The sequence below is a fragment of the Phoca vitulina genome, unplaced genomic scaffold (assembly GCF_004348235.1).
Source record: "Phoca vitulina isolate PV1807 unplaced genomic scaffold, GSC_HSeal_1.0 scaffold65, whole genome shotgun sequence".
Taxonomy (NCBI): domain Eukaryota; kingdom Metazoa; phylum Chordata; class Mammalia; order Carnivora; family Phocidae; genus Phoca; species Phoca vitulina.
This window is the reverse complement of record NW_022589768.1, coordinates 4,096,929-4,116,156: the sequence shown is the minus strand read 5'-3', so window position 1 is coordinate 4,116,156 and position 19,228 is coordinate 4,096,929. Positions and strand designations below refer to the sequence as shown.

The window sequence follows — 19,228 nt, the reverse complement described above, 5'->3', positions numbered from 1 at the left end:
ATTAACTCCTACGTTTGATTTAACGTTTGGTGTCCAGCAAGTCTGCACCGTCGTCGGGCGCAGGAACCCTCCGGTATTCACGGGCGCCCTAGGGAGCAAGGACCGAATCCGCCGGTCCCCGTTCTCAGGAGTTCCGCAGTCTAGTGCAGGAGGAGAAGACGAGAACTCGTTCATGTAACGACCGCTTTTCCTACGTCAGTAGGTACAAAGGTGGAAGAGGTGAGGCAAGAGTGGGAGTTCCCCGGCTCAGGGACAGGGCTGCGACAAGGACTGCTTCCCAGGGCCCGGACGGAGACAGACTTCTGACCTTCTCATTGGCTGCCGAGAACCCGCCCACGCGCCGACAGCCAATCAGAGGCGCCGGGGGCGGGGGTGAGCCCGACAGCGCTGACGCGAGCGCCTTGCAGCCAGAATGTCGCGGTCCGCCACCGGCCGCCGGGGGTGCGGGGAGGCCAGGAGCGCGCGAGCCAGGTCCGCGGGCCGCTGAGCCGCAGGCCATGGAGGACGAGCAGCCCGACAGCTTGGAGGGCTGGGTGCCGGTCCGCGAGGACCTCTTCGCCGAGCCCGAGCGGCACCGGCTGCGCTTCCTCGTGGCCTGGAACGACGCGGAGGGCAAGTTCGCGGTGACCTGTCACGACCGCACGGCGCAGCGGCGGCGGCGCGAGGGGAGCCGGCCCGAGCCCGAGCCGGCCGCGTCCCCCCCCAGCTGGGCAGGCCTGCTGTCCGCCGCCGGGCTCCGCGGCGCGCACCGGCAGCTGGCGGCGCTGTGGCCGCCGCTGGAGAGCTGCTTCCCGCCGCTGCCGCCGGAGCTGGAGGCGCGCGCCGGCGGGGCCTGGGGCCTGGGGCTCGGGCTGTGGGCGCTGGTGTGGCCGGCGCGCGCGGGCCTCGGGGACGCGGCGCTGCAGGAGCTGTGCGGGCGCCTGGAGCGCTACCTGGGCGACGCGGCGAGCGGCTGCGGCGGCGCGGCGGTGCGCGACGCGCTCTTCCCGGCCGACGGCGGCGCGCCCGACTGCGAGAGCCTGCGCGACTTCCGGGAGAGGACCCTGCGCGCGCGGTGGACGGCGGCGGGCGCGCGGCTGCGCCAGGTACGCGCCGGCCCCCTCCCGCTGGCTCGGCCCGGGCCGCCGCAGGGCTGCGGGCGCCGTGGGGGTGCGTGCGCGGGTGTGCAGTGCTCCCGGGAGCCCGGCTGCCGGCGGGCCGGGGGACGGTGGGCGCGCACGGGGCGGGGCGCGCGCAGGGGCACAGGTGCCTGTCACCCGTGGGGGAGCTGGGGACGGAGCGGAGGGCGTGCATGCTCCGGCTGGAGCCTGCCCCCGGACCCCTTCTCTGAAGACGCTGGCAGAGGCGGCTGTCCTAACGGGATCTGCCAGAGAAGAGCGAAAGCAGAGCCGGAAACAGCTGTAGTCCATGTGGGAAACAACACCACAGACTAGATGTCAACACTTGCCGGGGCTGCGGATGCGGGGCCAGGAGCAGTGGAGACCCCTGCTTCAGAAGATGAAGGGGCCTTTGGAAAGGCGACGCAGACTCGGTCCGATGGAAAGCCGGCGGGGAGTGAGCTTTATTGATCGATTTGGAAGAGCAACAGGAATGCAATTTGAAGCTTAAAAGAGGTCATGGGGCGACGCCGAACAATTCATTGTTTGATAAACACAGAATTTGAGGGGAGGGGGAACGCAAGTTCACAGAAGGGTTTGGGAGAAAAAATACGGCGTGTGCATGCACAGTTTACTACGGGTGGCCAAGATTTAGTGCTCTAACACCCTGGGCATGTCCTCTAGCTTGCTCATTCTCGTTGTGGCCCTTCTTAATCTGGATGATTTTTCTGTGCATTCTTTTGAGGAAGCGGGGGGGAGGGGTGCGGGAGAATTCAGCCACGTTTCAAAATCTTAATTACATCTCCTTAAGCTGCATATAGAATGAGCTTTTTAAATTAAAATGGCTTTATAAAAGGAGGTTGTTAGGGGTGTCACACCGTTGAATGATTACAGCAGTAACATTCTGCCATGGATATACCATGATTTAATTTAACCATTCTTGTTTTATTGAGCCTTTTGGTTGGAGGACAATAGCATTTTTAAATTTAATCAGTATTTTAAATATTAAAGTTTAGGGCATTAAAGTTTCTTTAGTTTTATTTGGTATGATCTTATAAATCTGTCCTTACTTGAGCTCTACTTACATTCTGTCTTCTAGGTTCTTCAGGGGCACGATAAAGCCCACACCATGGTAGCACTAATGAATGTTTATCGAGAGGAAGATGAAGCATACCAGGAATTAGTTACTGGGGCAACTATGTTCTTCCAGTATTTGCTGAAGCCATTTAGGGATATGAGAGAAGTTGCAACTTTATGTAAGCTTGGTATTTTGGTATGTTTTCTTTATATTTTTTATTTTATCAAATTTACTATTTGTCACATATTATTTCTTTAGTCCCATTTAAGATTTGGTCTGTGTTTGCACCTTGGGTTCACCCTTCTGTTTGGATGGTAGGATATATATACTGAATTTATTTTTTTAAAACTAATTTTAAAATGAAGGCATTTTACATTGGGCATCTCTGAATACATTAAGATTTCTGCAGCTTTCCAAGGGTTAAACATGTTCTTTGCTGATGACTTGTTTTTGATGTGATGCTTATTTACTTTAGCCTATTTTCAGCCTCTAAGGACATATGCAGATTTCTAAGAAACAGGATGAAAATATAAATAGCAAGGCCCTGGATCATAATTCAGTAATTTAAGCTTTAGTAAATGTTGCCATCACTCTTATTTCCTTGAGCTATGGAACAACCCAGTGACCCTAGTTAGAATAGGCATTCTCCTGTCAGTGTTACAAAGGAACCTAGAGCCCAGAGAGGTTAAATAGCTTTCCCTGGGTCTCAACCAGCTGGAATCAGAAGACATTAGAGAGATCTCTTGACTTCTGCCCCCCTGCACTGGGCCAGCCTTCCACACAGGTACTCATGGCCCCTGCCAAGCTATCCTACTGTAGAAATTGTATCCTGTTTGCCACTTAAATTTCCAGAGAAAGTTGTTCGGCTCGTTATTCTGAAAGTTTATTATTTGGATAGTCTTTTCTTCCTATATATTTTTTTTCTTTAACAGCTTCACTGAGATATAATTCACAGACCATACCATTCACCTGTTTAAGGCGTACAATTCAGTGGTTTTTAGTATATTCATTTGAGCAACTATCACCACTCTCTAGCTCCAGAACGTTTTCATCACCCCCAAAAGAAACCCCATTCCCCCTCCGACCCTAGGCGACCACCAGTCTACTTTCTGCTTCTGGGCATTTCATCTTGTATGGGATCATACAAGATGTGGTCCTTTGTGTCTGGCTCTTTTCATGTCGCATGATGTTTTCCAGGTCCATCCATGCTGTAGGGTGTACCACAACTTCCTTCCTTTCTATGGTCTTACAGTCTTCACTATATGGATATCGCACATTTTACTTAACCACTTAGCAGCTGATGGACATTTGGGTTGTTTCATGGACATTTAGGTTGTTTTCACTTTTTGACTATTGGGAATAATGCTGCTGTGAACATCTGTGTACAAGTTTCTGTGTGGACATATGTTTTCATTTCTCTTGGATGTATACCTAGGAGCGGAATTGCTGGGTCATGTGGTAACTATATTTAGCCCTTCCAAAGAACTGTGAGACTGTTTTCCAGTGCAAACGTGCCATTTTACGTTCCTACCAGCAGTAAATGAGGGTTCCGGTTTGTCCACATTGTTGTCAACACTTGTTATTGTCTGTCTTTTTGGTTTTAGCCATCCTAGTGGATGTGAAGTGGCGTCTTGTAGTTTTGATTTACATTATCCTGATGGCTAACCTGTAGGTATTTCTTATATTAATAGCTTTGTAGAAGAACTGGATGCTATAAGTGACTACTAGCATATGTTGTAATTATCAATGTATAGATTTTACTATCTTTTAGGTTATTGTATTATTTTTGCCCTTCAGAGAAGAATTATTGTATTGAAGAAGCTTCCCGCCACATCCCTAAAAGAAACTGTAGCAACAGCTAACACTTGAACGCTGTGTACCAGGCCCTGTGCTAAATGTTTAATGACACAGGTGTCGTTTAAACAATTGCGGGTTTTTTCTAAATTTTTTTATTTTTTTTTATTTTTTATTTTATTTTTTTTTAAAGATTTTATTTATTTATTTGACAGAGAGAGACACAGCGAGAGAGGGAACACAAGCAGGGGGAGTGGGAGAGAGAGAAGCAGGCTTCCCGCGGAGCAGGGAGCCCGATGCGGGGCTCGATCCCAGGACCCTGGGATCATGACCTGAGCCGAAGGCAGACGCTTAACGACTGAGCCACCCAGGTGCCCCTAAATTTTTTTATTTTTAACGTAATCTCTATACCCAACGTGGGGCTTGAACTCACAACCCCAAGATCAAGAGTCTCACACTCCACCAACTGAGCCAGCCGGGCACCCCTAAACAATTATGTATTAATAGAGAAACATAACTTGAGAGCATTCCTGTCTAGAAAATGTTATTCTAGTAATGCAAAGTGAAAGTGGGTTTTTATTTTTCTTCACGCCCCAGAGTATTCCTTTATCTTCCAGGTGGTGCCTAGCTTAGAGCCTCATTCATACTCAGTATGGAATTGCTGAATGAATGAAATTTAATTAACTAAGTAGTAGTAATAAAAGTAGTTGAGGGGCACCTGGGTGGCTCAGTCAGTCAGCTGCCTTCGGCTCAGGTCATGATCCTGGAGTCCTGGGATCAAGTCCCGTATCAGGCTCCCTGCTCAGCAGGGAGTCTGCTTCTCCCTCTGACCCTTCCCCCTCTCGTGCTCTCTCCTCTCTCTCTCTCAAATAAATAAAATCTTAAGAATAAAAGTAGTTGAAATAATCCATATAACCAATTTCCTTTCAATTTCCTGTGGTTCTGCATTACTATTCTCTCTTACTAATACAATTTTCCCTTCTTTTGTAGAAATCCTTGGATGAGGATGATTTGGGTCCTAAGAGGATAGTTGCCTTGCAGAAAGAAGCCAAAGAATGGACCAGACAGGCTGAAGAAGCTATAGTCTCTATTCAGGACATTACAGTGAATTATTTTAAAGAAACAGTAAAAGCGTTAGCAGGTAACAAAATTCTATACTAAGATGTGCGTCATTTTCATTTTATACAACAAACATTTGAGTACCTCTTGACCACAAGGCACTGTGTTTCCTAGGAGCTAGGGATTCAATGTGAGGATAAGCATTAACAGACACCGTACAGTCTGGTGAGGGGAGAGAGATCTTATATATTCCTTCAAACACATGAAAGATGGCAGTAGCAGCCAGCCACATGGAGAAGAGAAGTAGGGGGCTCTGAGAGCCACCGAGAGGCACGAGGCTCCTTCACTAGGTCAGTGAAAGCCTCTGGGGAGTGGGCCTGCCCGATCTCTGAAGGGTCAGTGGGAGTTGAGAGAGCATCAAAGTGAGGGAAGAGAGGGGTGCCTGAGTGGCTCAGTCATTAAGCATCTGCCTTCGGCTCAGGTCATGATCCCAGCGTCCTGGGATCGAGCCCCGCATCGGGCTCCCTGCTCTGTGGGAAGCCTGCTTCTCCCTCTCCCACTCCCTCTGCTTGTGTTCCCTCTTTCGCTGTGTCTCTCTCTGTCAAATAAATAAATAAAATCTTAAAAATAAAAAAAAGTGAGGGAAGAGTGTTCCAGGCAGAAGAAACGGCACTCACCAAGTTCTATGGCTGGAGGGAGCTTGGTGAGTGTGAGGAACTTAAGGAAGGCCTGGGGGCTGGAGACAGAAGGGGAAGGGGCACGGGGCATGAGAGAATGCCGCAGACAGGCAGGGGTGAGTGGGGCCGGCGAAGAACTTCTGTCTGATGGAGTAAGTCAGTCATGGTAGATGATGACCCCAAACAGGAAACCTAATGGCTGTCAGTTTGTTAAGTTCCATTCATAAAGTGAAACATCATGTGGCTATGAAGTGTGATTCTCTGTATCTGTTTTTATAAATGGTGAGAGTTCCACGATACATTAAGTGAAATAAATAAGCTACAAAGAAGAATGATGATTTTGTGGGTTTGTTTTTTTTTTTTAAGATTTTATTCATCTATTTGAGTGAGAGCACAAGCAGGGAGAGGGGCAGAGGGAGAAGCAGACTCCCCGCTGAGCAGGGAGTACAACGTGGAACTCAATACCCAGGACCCCGGGATCGTGACCCGAGCTGAAGGCATACACTCAACCAACTGGGCCACCCAGGCGCCCCTTATGTGGTTTTTTGTTTATTTTTTGTTTTTGGTTCAAACTGTCTGTCTAGCTTGACGTAGAAACAGTCTCAATGTATATGCACCAAAATGTAAGAAACATCACCTCAAGTAGATGAGATTCATGATTTATTATTATTTTTTTAAATGAAGTATCTAAAATTTTTGTAAAGATTTTAAAGTATTCTCTACACCCAATGTGGGGCTCGAACTCACAACCCCAAGATCAAGATTCCCATGCTCCACTGACTGAGCCAGCCAGGTTCCCCAAAGTATCTAAAATTTTTATACTGATGTCCATGTATTATTTTTGCGACAATAAAAAATCATTAAAATAAAACAGTTTTTCTTTTAGAAAGGATGTTTTGCAAGTAATGTGGAAGGCAGTAAACAAATAATTAGCTCGGGATAAATTTTTTCCCTTTTCAATGAGTTGTAATTATGTTTTATTTTATTAATTACAATCCAACAGGAATGCAGAAACAAATGGAACAGGACAAGAAGAGATTTGGCCAGGCCGCCTGGGCCACAGCAACTCCCAGGTTAGAAAAACTCAAGCTGACGTTAGCCCGAGAGACTCTGCAGCTCATGAGAGCCAGAGAGTTGTGTTTAAATCGCAAAAGAGCTGAAATTCAGAGAAAGGTAAGACAAAGATAAATGAAACTTGGATGAAAAAAAACCACACACACACTTTTAGGGCACGTGGGTAGCTCAGTCGGGTGAGTGTCTGATTCTTGATTTCGGCTCAGGTTGTGATCTCAGAGTCTTGGGATCAAGCCCCATGTCGGGCTCCACGCTGGTCATGGAGCCTGCTTAAGATTTCTTCTCCCTCTGCTTCCTACCCCCACCTCACGCACATGCATGTGCACACACACACGAGAGAGAGAGAGAGAGAGAGAAAGGGAGGGAGGGAGGGAGGGAGGGAAAACCCTACATTTGTAGGTAGCACCTTTCTTTCCAAGCACAGTTAAGAGACCTTTCTTGCTTTACTCATTACAACATCTTTTACTAGCTGAGAATTTAGACTGTGGAAGGTTGGCCATGAAGCTTCCTTTTGGTCAAGATGCTTTTAAAACATTCTGTCGTAAGATGTTCCTGGTAATAACACTGAGCTCAGTGCTGAAGTGGGTAATACACTTAAATCAATCAAGCAGTGTTTCAGCACAACTCGAGAGGTCCTTCATCCTAGGATCACAGCCACTTAAATTTCTTCCTGTAATGTTAAGACTTTGAAGCAAATGCCTCACTGCCATTGATTTTTCTCTAAACCTAAATGTTTTCATGTTTCAAGGGTAAGTTAAAGTATTTGTAACAAGCATTGAATAAGGCATTTTTGTTTTGTTACTTAAAATGGAAAAATGTTTCTTCTCTGTCCGCTTTCTATTTGGTTCTAAGCAGAGAATAGAAAATTGTCCAAATGTATCTAACATTAGCTTTCAGTGTACTAATTATTTTAACTTGCTCTTACTTTTTTCATGAAAACAAGATGGAAGATCTTCCAGAACAAGAAAAAAATATAGATGTTGTAGATGAATTAGAAATACAATATTATGAAGTCCAATTAGAGCTGTATGAGGTTAAATTCGAGATATTAAAATACGAAGAAATACTGCTTATAACGCAGTTGGACTCAATTAAAAGGCTTATAAAAGGTAAGATTTATATTTAAATGTATATGTTAAAATGTCTAAATCACACCTTCAAGGAAATAGAGGCCACATTATTCTTATAAGTTGGTTAAAACATCTACTGAAATTTCCTAAAGTTTCCTTTTAGCATTTTTGTTATTCCAGTGATATATTCATAGTTAAACACACAACAAAACAAAGAAAGGAAAACGGTTATTCCCAGTTCCATCACCTACAGATACGGAGTGAGAACAGTGTCCTGGGGAGCCGCGTTTGTATACTGATGCACATAAGTAAATATCAATTTTTAAACCAAAACTGTATATCCTGTCTAGTAACCTCATTTAATACATAATAACCACCTTTCCATTTAAGTAAGAAGAATATCAGACATTTTAATGGCTCCACAGTATTCGATTATACAGATTTCCAGTCTTTCACTATTGCAAACGACAGTGTGGTGAAGAACCTTCCTTTACACATCCTTGCGTGTAGGAGAGATTTTTTTTTTTTTAATTAATTTATTTGAGAGAGAGCGTGAGAAAGAGCACAAGCAGGGGGAGTAGCAGGCAGAGGGACAGGGAGAAGCAGACTCCCCGCCGAGCAGGAAGCCTGATCCCAGGACCCTGGGATCATGACCTGAGCTGAAGGCAGACACTTAACCGACGGAGCCAGCCAGGCGCCCAAGATTATTTACTTGGAATGAATTTCCAAAGGTGGAATCATTGGGTCAGGGACAGTGCAGACTTCGCATGTTCACACGTACCTGCTAACGCTACAATAATCATCCGATGCACATTTTTTCCTCACCTCTGTTATCTTCTGATTTCCAAATTCCGTACTACATAACGGCCTTCTAGACTGAGGTTGTGCAAAAAGACAGTCGCGGCAGATGATGACTGTTTCCCCACACTTATGCCATTCTTTTAAGTTCTTGCCTACTTGATTGAAAACAATGACATCCTCTACTTTTCATGTATTTAATCACAAGCATGGCAGGCACGATTTTGCAAAAACAAAAAACCCCCCCCCCAAACCAGAACTCCTTGGAATTTTTATTGAGATTATGCTTAAAATTAGAGATTAATTTGGGGAATCATCTTTGCAATTTTGAATCTTCCCATCCAAGATCATGTATCCTTTTACTCAAGGCTTTTTTTCCCCCTCAGGTTCCTCCAAGCATAATGATTTTCTTCATACTGAATCTAAACATTTAATTTAATCCTAGGTATTCAAAAAACTTTACAGTAATTTCAGGTTATAAGTATTTTACATATTTAGGGGAAAATCCTATTTAAAAAGTTAATCCGGAAAGATGCATGCCAAATCGTTCATAATGTTCTCCTCCAGGAATGGGATTCCAAAGGTTTGGGAAAGGAAGAAGAAAATTCCACTTTCTATTTTATTCAGTTCTGTAGGGCTGGGATTTGTTACAAGCAGCATGTACTTTTAAAAATATGTATGTAATCAGGATTTAAAATCTTTAAGGCATCTTAACGCCACACTGTTGGTAGAATGTAGGTTGCCTTTCTGGAGGGCCACTGAATGCTGATTATCAAGAGCCCTGATATTCATCTTCTAAAGAAGTAGTAAAAATGTACACAGAGGGGCGCCTGGGTGGCTCAGTCGTTAAGCGACTGCCTTCGGCTCAGGTCATGGTCCCAGGGTCCTGGGATCAGCCCTGCATCCGGCTCCCTGCTCAGCGGGAAGCCTGCTTCTCCCTCTCCCACTCCCCCTGCTTGTGTTCCCTCTCTCGCTGTGTGTCTCGCTGTCAAATAAATAAACAAAATCTTAAAAAAAAAAATATACGCAATTTTATGTTCAGATGTTCATCACCGTGAAATTGATAATAATGGAACCCTGGAATATTCTAACAATACAGAATGCTCAAATTAGAGAATACTGCGTTGCCATTAAAATTCTATTTCCATCACATGGAAAATGTCTTCCTAGTCTGTGTTACTGATATGTGTGGCTGTGTGTATGTGTGTGTAGCTGTGTGTACGTGTACACACACGTTAATTGTGGCTCTCCCTGGGTGGTAGGGTTACAAGTCATCTTTCTTACATTTAAAGTATTTTTATGTGTTATTTTTTTTATACCCAACCATGTTTTAAAAACGTCATCAATATGTTTCTAGATAAAGAGGAGGAAGTTGTCTATTACGACCCGTGTGAAAGTCCAGAGGAGCTGGGAGCCCTGGATGGCGTGCCGGGGCTGCCTGGGGACAGGGCCGTGCAGGTGAGCGAGCTGAGCCGGCGGTACCAGCGTCTGGAGTCCCAGCGGGGCGGGCTCTGCGCCCGGAGAGCCCGTCTCAGGAACAGGCAGGTAGGCGGCCTGCCCGCCCTCTTTCCTTCCCCAGCCAGGACAACTCCTATGGAAAATAAAGTATTGAAAATACTTGTATCTTTCAATACAAATATTGAAAGGCAGGCTTTCTACCAATACGGTGATTAACTTCTTGTGTGTTTATATAGCTATCAGTGGCTACAAATATATTTACTTTTTTTTTAAAAGGATTCTGTTTCTTTTGGGGTCTAAGCATTTACCATAATCTCTAGATTTTGATTAATCCATTCAACAACTGTTTTGTCGAATGCCTGCTGTATACACAGGTATTTTAAAGATCATGGTAGGTAGAAACTTCTAATAATCAGCTATAGTACATTCTAAAATTTATTCTATTGTAAATTATTGATTATAGAATATTAGAAATAACGAGGCGCCTGGCTGGCTCAGTCAGTGGAGCATGCAACTCTTGATCTTGGGGTTGTGAGTTTGAGGCCCATGTTGGGTGTAGAGAGGACTTAAAAAAATTTTTTTTTAAATCTAAAAAAAGAATATTCAGCTCATATCAATCCTTATATTTGGGAGTGATTTTTTCTTAATTTTTAAAAACTCCATGATTACATAAAAGGTAATATACCAAGAATGATTCAGCACAGTTAAAATATAGTTTGTTTGGTTTTTTTTTTTAAGATTTTTATTTCTTTTTTGACGGAGAGAGACACAGCGAGAGAGGGAACACAAGCAGGGGGAGTGGGAGAGGGAGAAGCAGGCTTCCCGCTGAGCAGGGAGCCCGATGCGGGGCTCGATCCCAGGACCCTGGGATCATGACCGGAGCCGAAGGCAGACGCTAAACGACTGAGCCACCCAGGCACCCTAAACCACAGTTTTTAATATAATTTTCTAGGTATTTGTGGGTTGGATATGGTTGTATAGGTATGTTCGGAAATGTAATTACTGTTGTAATATTATGGGGAGATGTGTTTAAAACAATCACATGGAAACAGATTCTTAGGACACATGCCATTTCAGCACCGGGGATGCCTGTGTGTCCCCTCATTTCCACTTGGGGGCTTTGCTTTTCCATCTTTCACGGCACTGAATCAGCTGTGGTCCTTACCACCGGGTGCCGTCGATCCCCGTAAATAGCCTGTCAGCATGGGCCCCGTGACTGAGGGGAGGCGGGACCCCTGAGCCACGCCAGAAACTCCTGAGAATGAATGCCTCACACGACAGCACACAGTGCCTCCTTCTGCTGAACTGCTCTGCTAGAGCCCACGGTAACACTGACAATGTGCATGTGACTTGTCTTGTTCTCCCAGGATCAGTGCAAAGAGAATCATCGGCTCCGACTGCAGTTGGCTGAAGAAAGCAGGAAACATTTTCATCAGCATCACAGTATCCAGGTGGTAAGTGGTTGAAGAGAACATGTCTTGTTTGCATCACGTGACACACTGGCTTAAATCTGGACAGTGGAACTCCCCTGCCCTGGATGGGGGCAGGCTTGTTCCTGGGGAGCCTGTAGTCCAGCTCTGCAGCCTGCGGAGGGGGCACTGGAGTCGGGCGGGGGCAGGCGCCAGCGTCGGGTCACGGACCCTTTCTTTCTCAAGACTTCTACTTTGAGAAGTGTACAAACGTATGTTTCTTTAAATATAGAAAAGAGACAAGACGAAAGAAGAGGAGCAAAAGAAAAGAGAATGGATAAACCAGGAACGCAAAAAAACACTCCAGCGGTTGAGAGCATTTAAAGAGGTAAGTTCTAGAAATAGTCACCTCACCTGCATTTTCTGGAGAAATAAATGAAGATCACCCATGCTGGGAGAAGAGTGTCAAGTATTACGAACAGATTATTTGGAACACAAAATGTTCCCCAAACGCCATTATTTTTAGTGTAGAAATAAAAAACAAAAATATTAGAATATTTTTTAAAAGATTTTTATTTATTTGAGAGAGAGAGTGAGCGAGCACACACGCACAATTGGAGGGAGGGGCAGAGGGAGAGGGTGGAGCGGCCCCCTGCTGAGCAGGGAGCCCGATGCGGGGCTCGATCCCAGGACCCTGAGATCACGACCTGAGCCGAAGGCAGACGCTTAATGACTGAGCCACCTGGGCGCCCCGAAAATATTAGAATATTAAGCAGTTTTTGACGCTGCTGTGCACCAGGGTTCTTGCTCTCCCCTCCTGCCCCAGTGGTGCGGACTCTGCCCGCCGTGGTGTTGCCCAGCCAGAAAAATTGAGAACAGGTAAACTGGCCTCAACTTTAGCTCACTTTTTCCTCGCTTGTAATAAAGAATTCTCTAAAATGCAGTCGAGAGAATAGTGACACAGTAAAGTGCTCTGTGAAAAGTTGAATAGGTTTAAAAGGAAAGTAAATAGCTACTTAATTACAAACAGTGTTAAACACTGTTTAATATAAACGGATAAAACATAAATCCGTCCTCATCACACATCTAGAACACACACCTTCACAAAGACCCACGTCTGTAGCTGCCCCCGAGAGGAGAGCTCCCCGCGCCCAGACAGAATTCTCACACAAGGTACTGCAGTGTGCTGGGACGCCAACAAGAAGAGGGACCACTGGAGTGACAGATCAGGACACACTGACTTCAACTTGTTTCTGATGTGCTTCCTACTCTGATCATTAATGAGCACCTACTGTATACCGGCCCGGTGCTAACATGTACATTCATTCTCATTTACCTCTTAACCCTGCGGCCCCGAGCGGCTACACTGGGCTTAGGCTTATATGCCTTCTCCTGCCCGAGCAGCACATCAGAATCAGCTGGGGAGCTTCTGAAAGTCACGAATGCCCAGACCGCACCTCCGGAAGTGGGAAGACCGAGGAGGAGGGATGCCGTGTAAAAACCAGAGGAAAACCGAGCGAATGTGTGCAGGACGACCGGTCGGTCAGCTCTTACTGGAGGGTGCTGGTGAATGGGGTGCAGTCGGGATGGAGGACGGATCTGGGGGTGCAAGGCCGGCTCTTTAGCCTCGAACTGGCTGATCAATGACCACTTTTCACATGTGGAGATGGGAGGCGTAGACTGATGGAGGGTGACAGGACCTACGCTCTCAACAGACTGGAACAGGGAGTGAAAATATCAAACCCACTGACCTCACATTGGTCTAAAGTGCAGGTTTTTTGGTCCTTGGAGGGGCATCCTTCTCCAGAGGGTGGTGGACAGGGGTGCAGAGTGCGTGGGGTCTCAACGCAGGGGAAAGAAGCTTGAGCATTTAGTTCCCTTCAGCCTTCCACCAGTCACTGTGGTGAAGCTGCGGGAAAGCCCGTGCGTTTGTAAGATGCACAAACGGAAGCCGCTCCCGGAACGAGGGCGTCCCGTGTTTGCCAAGAAGCGCCCCCTCACTGGGGACAAAGCCAACTCGAGCACATTTGGAAGGAAGGAAGTAGGAGCAGAACACCGGAAGTGAATCATGCGATACGTGATACTTGCTGAGCCCAGACAGGCTGTTTTTAAATATCTGAGGGGCTGCTAGGAGGTCAAGGGCTGAATTGGTCTTGGGTGAGCCCCGGGGAGACAGACTTCCCAGCAACGTAAGGCAGAACTCAACCGGCCAGAGTCACAGCGACTTGCAGCCGCAGGGATGCCGAGGAAGGGGTCCTGCGGGGTTGGGCATCCCTGCCATCAGGATGGTTGGACGACCCCTGGAGTCTGGCCTGGAGTTTCCGGGACCCCGGTTCTGTCTATGTCACATAGTCACTACATGACTAGCGACTGCATTGGTGAGGTCTGGGTCTTGCTGCCAGCGCTTTCCTGTTTGCCGTGGGAAGACTTAGAGAAACGCGGGAGGGACACTGTGCAGGGGTCAGACCCCCCAGGAAGGCGAGGCAAGTGAAGTTTTTGGTATCCTAGCGCATATGAAAGTGATGTTTATACTATACTGTCATCTGTTAAGTGTGCAAAGCACCATGTACATACCTTCATTTAAAAGTACCTCACTGCTCAAAATGCAATCGTCTGAGCCTTCAGCTAGTGGTAGTCTTTCTGCCGGTGGAGGGTCTTGCCTTCATGTCACTGGCGGCTCAGGGTGGTGGCCGCTGAAGGTGGGCTGTGGCCGTTTCCTAGAACAAGACCATGATGAAGTTGACTGTCTTACACGGGCACAGTTTGGGTGTCCCAAAACAGTTGTTCGTTGTTAAAGATTGTATTTATCTGGAGAGAGCACGAGAGCACAAGTTGTGGAGAGGGAGAAGCAGACTCCCCGCTGAGCAGGGAGCCCAATGCAGGGCTCGATCCCAGGACCCTGAGATCACGACCTGAGCCGAAGGCAGACAACTTAACCAACTGAGCCACCCAGGCACCCCTCCCAAAACAAATGTAATAGTAACATCAAAGATCACTGATCACATATCACCATAACAAATGTAATGATGAAAACATGTGAAATGTTGCAAGAATTGCCAAAATGTGATACAGAGACATGAAGTGAGCAAATGCTGTTGGAAAAATGGCCCCGATAGACTTGTCTGACACAGGGTTGCCACTCACCTTCAATTTATAAAAAAATGCAATATTTGCAAAGTGAAATAAAGCAAAGTGCAATAAGATAAGGTATGCCTGGCTCTGTTTTATCATGAATTACACTTGTGGTATATTACTACTAAGTTTACATTAGTATTATTACATACAGCCTCTGCCAGTTTTTTTCCACCTTAAATTACATTTTTGAAATGTATTCATGTTTATATATATAAATCTAGGTCATTCTAATGGCTACGTAGTATTTACATTTTATGTGTTTCATTGGCTAGTTAATGCCTTCATTAGGGACCACCCTCCCACCACTCAAGATTCGTTTTTTTGGTAAGGTTATGTTTTTCTTTATCAAAGTAATACCCGAGAGAGCAGAATGTTTTAAATTTATATTTTTAGGGGCACCTGGGTGGCTCAGTCGGTTAAGCGTCTGCCTTCAGCTCAGGTCACGATCCTGGGGTGCTGGGATCCCTGCGTCGGGCTCTCTGCTCAGCGGGGAACCTGCCTCTCCCTCTGTCGCTCCCCCTGCTGTGCTCTCTAGATCTCTCAAATAAATAAAATTAAAAAAAAATAAATTTACATTTTTAAATTATAAAATCTACTCTAAACCTAAAAATAAGAGCAGAGACATGTTACACCTGTCACTTTGAGGTCCACTCGGGGGGAATTTTTCATACAGCTGTTGTTTTACATGGTTATAGATGTAACACTGTATCATCTGTATTTTTTAAGAATGTTTCACCAACTTTGTGTACTGTTTGATTTTTCGTCGCTGCCTAATATTTTAAATAGATTCACCATCATTTTCTCTGCTAACTTCCAATTGTTACTTCGAGTCTTATTTTTATACTAAAACTGAATGTTTTCATACATGCATATATTTTCATATATTTATTTTATTGCAGAGGAAGCATTATATATCAAAGGAATACTTATTCCCTAGGAATAGATTTAGGAGCAAGGGTGGCTGTCCAGAGTGAGAAGGAGCCACGTTGCAAAGGAGAACCACCCATGCAGAGGCGGGTTGGCGTTTACTTACAGCACGTTTCCGCGTTCTGAGCATTCTGACGGTTTGCACTGTGGCAAGTTTCTCACAGCAGTGTTTCCTTTTCAGAGATGTCCAGGTGGGTCTGTACTAAAGACCCCTTGCTCAGAACCTGCAGCTCCACGCCCGCCACGTGGGCCTTCCCCGCAGACCTCTCCGCCGGCCGCCGGAAGCCATCCGTCCTCTGGGGAGGCCCGAAGCGTGCCCCTCTCTGAAGTCAGTAATGCGCAAACCCCCGAGGATCCACACGGCTCTGGAAATACTGTCCAGAGCTCTGTTGCTGTTGGTGATCAAACACACTGCAGATCTAGTGAGGAGCTGTCACCGCCGCCTCCCCCTCCCCCGCCGCCTCCCCCTCCCCCACCCCCTCCCCCACCGCCTCCCCCTCCCCCACTGCCCTTCCCTGCTCGGCCCTCTTCTTTTTCTCCGTCCACGAATCGCCAGAACTTACACTTGAGGACTCTAGTAACAGCCGATGAGCCACGTCCCCTGGTGTGCGAATCGTCCGAGCCGTCCGCTGGAAGAGCGCATTATTCCTCAGCCGGTTTCGGAGTCCCAGGTAACTGCTGGGGTTCTGTGCCCGCTCAGTTCTCGAGTGGCTGGCTGGAGCATTCTCGCTGTAGGAGCAGTCACCCTCAAATCAAAATCTTTTGCAGAATTCTCTATAGTCTTAAAATTCTCCAGCATTGGCTGCCTTAAGTTATCGCTCTCTTATTGCAGAGTTAGCACAGGCTGAATCTGAGTTTGCTAAACGCTAACACTAACTCATCTTGAGGAAACAATCTCTGTACATTTAATGGTCCCGTGACTTGGGGTCGCTGTTAAAGAATCCCCCGTTTCAGGTTCTTAAGACACAAGGATGCATTTGATTTCTGCCACTGGGATTTTTCTCAGTATTGCTTAAGCCTACTGTTGCATCTGAGTCATTTACAGAATTTAGTTGTTGCATCTTAAGCTGAACATTGGTTGGGAATTATTGTCGAGGAACATTAGAATACAGAAGGCTGTTCTTACAGACTGGTAGACTGAGAAACCGTATTTTGGAAGATCTTTCTAAAATGAAGTGGTCAAAAAAACCAGCAGACCCCGTTTTGCCTTTGCAAGTACAATACACTGAATACACATGAATATTCTTTGTTGAACGAGGGCTGTCACTCTGACTTGTAGTTCTAATTATGGCTGATACATTGACTCTTGGGGAGACTGGCTTAAATCCCTCTGCCCAGACTCAGAGCCTGCTGCTTTGGGCAGCGGGGAGGGGGTTAGATAAATCCCAGAATTCTGTGGGCCTCTGTTACAAAGACTGTGTCCGAGCGCCTCCACTGAGGATGGGCAAGGCTGCTGCAGTAGGCAGTGTGGACCATCTAAACAGAACCGTTCCAACTGTGGTTCCAGTGATTCTGAATTCACAGTCTCACCGTACCCAGAAGCAGGTACAAATGAAAATGGCCACACTCTTAGATGGAGACCAACCGGCCCATCTGCACGGGGTTTGCAACAACATAGTGTGGATGAGCAGCAAGAGCATGCACGCCTCGGCCTGCAGTCTGGGTGTGGGCAGACCTGGGGCGGGGGCGCTCATCCCAGCTCAGGGCTAACGCACACGCGGTGTCGGGAGGCCCTGCTCAGCACACGCACAGCGCCTCATTTCACTGCAAAGAATCAGAAGATGTGACTTAGCCCCTGAAAATGCCCCAGAGTGTGACACTTGGTCTTCTTACTCCTGGAAGGGAACTATCGTGGATTTAAATCTAAAGTGAAATAGTATTTTGTCAGTCCTCGCCTGGCTTCTCCATCCCAAACCAGGAACTCCTCCTCCTCCTGCAGGCCCCCCCCCACCAGATCTCTACATTAGGGCCCCAGCCCCGCCCCGTCTCCAGCAGGCGGTCACGGACTTTACCCCCTCGGGGGTCTCAAGGTGCCTGAGTAAAAAGGGCTTCTCCTCACCAAGGCCTTGAGACTCTGATCTCCTCTGGGTTTTGGCAGCATTCCGCGCTCCCAGGTAGACGCTGCCCGTTGGCTCAGGTAACTCCCGGGGGGACGAAGGCGCTGCGTGCGGACAGGTCCCAGCGCCGCCTCCTCCGGGCTCACGGTCATGGATGAGCTTCCTTCCAGCCTCTGTGTGCAAACCTCCTCCTGTCACTGTCACAGAACGAGTCACCACTGACTCACCCAAGAGTGAAGTCAGAGAACACGGCGGCACCCGGTAGGAAAAGATTTTCTTAGAGCAGGAAGCAGACTGGAGGAGACAGTCTCCAGGGCCTGTGCGCCGCCGTCCCGCACGCTGGGTCACATTACCCGTGGCCCGGGGATGCCCCAGGCTTCAGGGGCACACAGATAACCTCGGGGTCTTGAAAAGCAGCCGTCGTGAGGACACGTGTGCGTGAGCGTGCCTCCGAGCTGCTGCGGCTTCGAGGACGGGGCGGCCAGGGGGCGGCCAGGGGCCGGCAGGAGGGGTGCTGCGCTCACGCGGAGCCTGGGGTTGGCCTTGCTGGCCGGTGATGGACGCGCCTGTGTGACGGAGCAGCCGTGTGCTGAAACCGCGTGCGACTGGTGTGTGACTGAACGCCCTGGCATCTTGGGCGGAGACCGTACGGTTTCCTGATCGGACCTGCTCTGTCTGCTCCATTTCAGGATCCATGGATGAAGTGCTGGCCTCCCTGAGGAGGGGCACAAGCCCTCTGCAGCGGGGGGACGCGCCCGCTCTGACCCCTCCGCACGCCTCCTTCAACGAGCAGCTTCTGGCTGCCATACGGCGGGGGGTCAAGCTGAAGAAGGTTCACTCGGGCCGCGGCCTGAGCCCCAGCAACAAGCCGACCAGCGACCTGGAGAGAAGTATCAAGGCGGCACTCCAAAGAATCAAGAGAGTGTCCGCCGACTCGGAGGAGGAGGACAGCGAGGAGCAGGGTCCCGGCGACGGCGACGAGTGGGACCGCTGAGCCCTCTCCAGCGCCGCGGGCTCCCTGCGCTTGAATGAGGCGCCGCAGGCCCAGGCCTGTGCTCGAGAAGCCTGTGAACGGGGCCGTCAGCCCCGTGACAGCCCGAGAGCCGAGCAGGGCCTGGCGTGAGGTTTGCAGCTTTTCTGGAATGCCGTGGCTCTTGCAATCAGGGCAGGAGGTCGAGGGGTGGTGACTTCCACACGCCAAACTGGATTTGGGATCTAGGAACCCACTGTATTACTGGCCTAAGAGAATAGCATTTATTTTTCACCAAGGATTATCTAGAATCATTCCCTTATTCCGAAAAGAAGTTGCTAGCACTATGGTAAGGACGCCGTTCAGCTACTGACTGGGTCTTCCTGTTTGTGTGGAGTAGTGGTCTCCTCCCATCGGAGGGCTGGGATGTGAACACGATTTTAGCAAGAAGCAGAATAAGCTGTTTATAGCCTAGAAATAGTTTAACTATTTTAAATAAAATATATTTTATGTATCAAGCACTATATAAACTCATAATAAAGAACTATTTATAATGCATCAGTGTCACTCATGAGGACAGGAAACGTAATATCGGAACACAGCTGTCCCTGCCTGGCGGGGGGCA

The 19,228-nt window shown here is 47.7% G+C and overlaps 1 protein-coding gene and 1 long non-coding RNA gene across 2 annotated transcripts; one reads left to right on the top strand and one right to left on the bottom strand.

Moving 5' to 3' along the window:
• The first annotated feature begins 412 nt into the window (after window positions 1-412).
• On the top strand, window positions 413-19,119 carry WHAMM (WASP homolog associated with actin, golgi membranes and microtubules). The gene is made up of 10 exons (XM_032391847.1): window positions 413-1,085; window positions 2,197-2,370; window positions 4,960-5,110; window positions 6,709-6,878; window positions 7,723-7,888; window positions 10,005-10,192; window positions 11,473-11,559; window positions 11,807-11,902; window positions 15,758-16,247; window positions 18,323-19,119. Exons 1-10 carry the CDS (start codon window positions 498-500, stop codon window positions 18,625-18,627), a joined length of 2,415 nt encoding a protein of 804 aa, XP_032247738.1. The 5' UTR covers window positions 413-497; the 3' UTR covers window positions 18,628-19,119.
• Window positions 15,889-18,326, bottom strand: LOC116624182. Its single transcript, XR_004297848.1, has 3 exons — window positions 17,636-18,326; window positions 16,140-16,305; window positions 15,889-15,968 (listed from the first exon to the last, which is right to left on the bottom strand). It is a non-coding gene; the product is annotated as an uncharacterized LOC116624182 (long non-coding RNA).
• Window positions 19,120-19,228: the final 109 nt, after the last annotated feature.

Coding starts and splice junctions, on each gene's coding strand:
- WHAMM (XM_032391847.1), top strand. CDS start 498: ATGGAGGACGAGCAGCCCGACAGCTTGGAGGGCTGGGTGCCGGTCCGC. Junction 10,193..11,472: donor CCCGTCTCAGGAACAGGCAG/GTAGGCGGCCTG, acceptor TTGTTCTCCCAG/GATCAGTGCAAAGAGAATCA. Junction 11,903..15,757: donor GGTTGAGAGCATTTAAAGAG/GTAAGTTCTAGA, acceptor TTTCCTTTTCAG/AGATGTCCAGGTGGGTCTGT.